At 42.7% G+C, this 2,889-nt stretch overlaps 1 protein-coding gene across 1 annotated transcript; it reads right to left on the bottom strand.

Annotated features, from left to right (window-relative positions):
- Positions 1-366: 366 nt before the first annotated feature.
- Positions 367-1,566, bottom strand: LOC104439567 (F-box protein At5g07610). The gene has a single exon (XM_010052616.1). The coding sequence runs from the start codon at positions 1,564-1,566 to the stop codon at positions 367-369; it is 1,200 nt and encodes a 399-aa protein (XP_010050918.1).
- Between the last annotated feature and the right edge of the window lie 1,323 nt (positions 1,567-2,889).

Raw genomic sequence — 2,889 nt, 5'->3', positions numbered from 1 at the left:
GTTGACCTTGGCCCTCAGCCAGATGGTGAAAGCAGAACATACCTTAACCCTCAAATATCACTGATACATACAGCACACGTCACAGAGTACGAATTAGGATGTATCAATAGATTGAAGATAATTTTCACCGAAAAAAAAAAATAGATTGAAGATAATATACATAGAAAAATCCTTCCAAATGGGTCATCCTAGACATATCTCATTATCGCAAATAAAAAACATTGCATTACATATATCATGGCCATCGACAGGAGAGAAGAAAAAACCATCATCACCGGAGGCACTAGCAGGCTTCAAGCCACATATATTACATAGAAACTTGCAGATTTACAAGATCAGAAATATCGACAAGGAAAGAGATTTGCATCAAACGGGAGCTAATGTCTCAATAAATTCATAAGCATCAACCCACCCATATTGTAATGAGCCATACCCTTTAGATTGATCAGCCGACATCTCATAAAGCTTCCTGAAAGTCTTGTCACCAACATTATATGTCAAGATTTTACCTGGCAAATGAACTAACAGCGATGACTCCTCATTGTTCCCTTCTCTGACCAGATGAAGCATAACAATCGCATAGTAATTCATATAGACCGGATCCATGTAATCGCGCACCACCTCTGGGAAAGCAGTCACGATAGAATCAAGTTCCACATGGTATTTAACAAACCACCCAGAATAATCCTTCTCCAACTCAAAAATCTTAAATTGAGCAGTCCGTGACCCATAAATCTCAAAAAAATGCAAATGCCCACGAGACTCCCCAAAATACCTGAACCTCCTACACCCCCGATTCTCTGAAATGGGAAGCCTTGGCATCGTCCCAAACTGCTCTTTCTCAACATCGAAGCATAGGGAAGCCCCCGTTGGGCTAATCCAATGAACCCCACCATTCCAAAAGACGCCATTGTCGAACACCATATCGAACGGAGCGACGAAAGGAGACCCAGAAAGCCTCCATACGCGGTCGCGAGACGAGTAAATCTCAATTTGATAATAGTACGCGGATTCGACGGTGCTTCGAACGCAGACGACGTCATAGTAGGACGATTTAAAAGGGTCGAAGGCCAAACTCACTCCATAAACAGTAGTTGCACAGGAGGAAGCACCCCCGAGCTGGGGAAGCATCGCGAACTGCCCCGTCGTCGGATTAAAGACGTAGTAATTACGCCTACACCCGATCTTACGGAAGCTGCAGCACAGGAGCAGCCCGCCGCAGGACTGCAGGATCTTCAGGCCCGCGGGGTCGGGGGCGAAATCGAGGCATTTGAACGGGAACCCAGATAGGGGATCATCGCCGCCGCCGCCGCCGCCGCCGCCCCCCAGCGGCAGGAACTGGTGGTCCGAGGGGGTGCGGCGGAGCACGACGCCGGAGGCCCCGGAGCCGGCGTGGAGGCGGGCGTGGCGGCGGGAGAAGCGGGGGCCGGAGATGATGGAGAGCCAGAGCTTGGAGACGCACTTGAAACGGAGGAGGGAGCGGGCGGGGAGGAGGAGGAGGATCTCGGAGATGAGGTCCTCGTTGGCCGCGATGATCTCGTTGGCCGAATAGCCCTGCAGCTTCATTTCCAGAAAAGTGGTCGAAGGCGCTTGCAGACAGAAAGGGAGAGAGAGGAGAGGAGGGGAGGGGAAGGGAAGGAAGAAGGAAGAGTAAAGAGCATTCACTGGGAAAGACACCAGAAGAGAAAAAGTGCGCATGGCGGAAGGATTTGCCGTCACGGGAAACCGCTGGGGGTCGCTGCGGGAGGGCCCCAACGGGGAGCACGATGGAATGGGGAATGGTGAAAGGTAATGGTGGCTGGCTCGTCGTGGGCGACGCGGATATATCTTTTGGAATTCGAAACGAGTCAATGGAAATCGAATGCCAAGTTGCCGAAACAGCGCGCCAAATTCCAGCCGATTTTTGCCTCTCTTTTCTTATTTTCCCTTTTCTCGAGGATTTTGTTTGAGGCACTTGTCAAGCCATCCAATAAAAAAAATTAGGGTGCTCTATATTTAAAGTTTGGGATAATAACACAAATAATTTATAAATTTTGGTAACCACACACTATAGTCCCTCAATTTTTAATTTATTATGTATAATCCATGAATGTGTGATATATATTCAATTCAATCCTTGAACTATATGAAAATATTCGATATATCAGGAGCCACGTTAAATAGATAAAAATCCATGATTTATATTACATATTTGGGTAATATTCAAAGACCACATTAAAAAAACTAAAAGTTCAAAGATTACATTATATTTTATGTAATCTTAATGACTGATTGTGCCATAATAATTATCCATAAATCTCATAACCATTCATGTAATTGTACATTAACATCACTACCTCTATCGATTCAAATTATTAACCAAAGTAGATTTGACCATGCCAAACAAAACCCCAATTTAGTTTTTCTCAATTTTAAAGCATCAATCATGAAATGATCAAAAAAGATATTTGATTTATCACAATCTATGCCTGACCTATTAGAAGGGGTTTAAACCTTTATGACCAACTATTCTTTCAAGAAATGAGTCTTATATCTCCATTTGTTTTGCAGAAAATAGATATTTTGAAAAATATTTTTCAATTCATTCATTGTCTGTGAAACAAGTGTGTAAACAAATTTCACCAATAAACATTGTACCTAATTAATAAATGGACAATTCACATGTTGGTTGCAAATCCATAGTATTTTCTCAAAAGCTTGCACAAATAATTTGCTTGACGAATCATAATAACAAATAAAAAGCTATCTGAGAACTTCAATATCCCTATAGTTGAGAATTGTAGTGACGGAAAAATTAAATATTATGTACCTTACTAACCAGGAATACATGAGCTTTTATACAAGCTTTAGAGGTTAACTATCTAATAACAAAAAATCAATTACATCAAA

The sequence above is a fragment of the Eucalyptus grandis genome, chromosome 3 (genome assembly GCF_016545825.1).
Source record: "Eucalyptus grandis isolate ANBG69807.140 chromosome 3, ASM1654582v1, whole genome shotgun sequence".
NCBI lineage: Eukaryota > Viridiplantae > Streptophyta > Magnoliopsida > Myrtales > Myrtaceae > Eucalyptus > Eucalyptus grandis.
The sequence above is the reverse complement of the archived record's forward strand: the minus strand, read 5'-3'. Positions and strand labels throughout refer to the sequence as shown.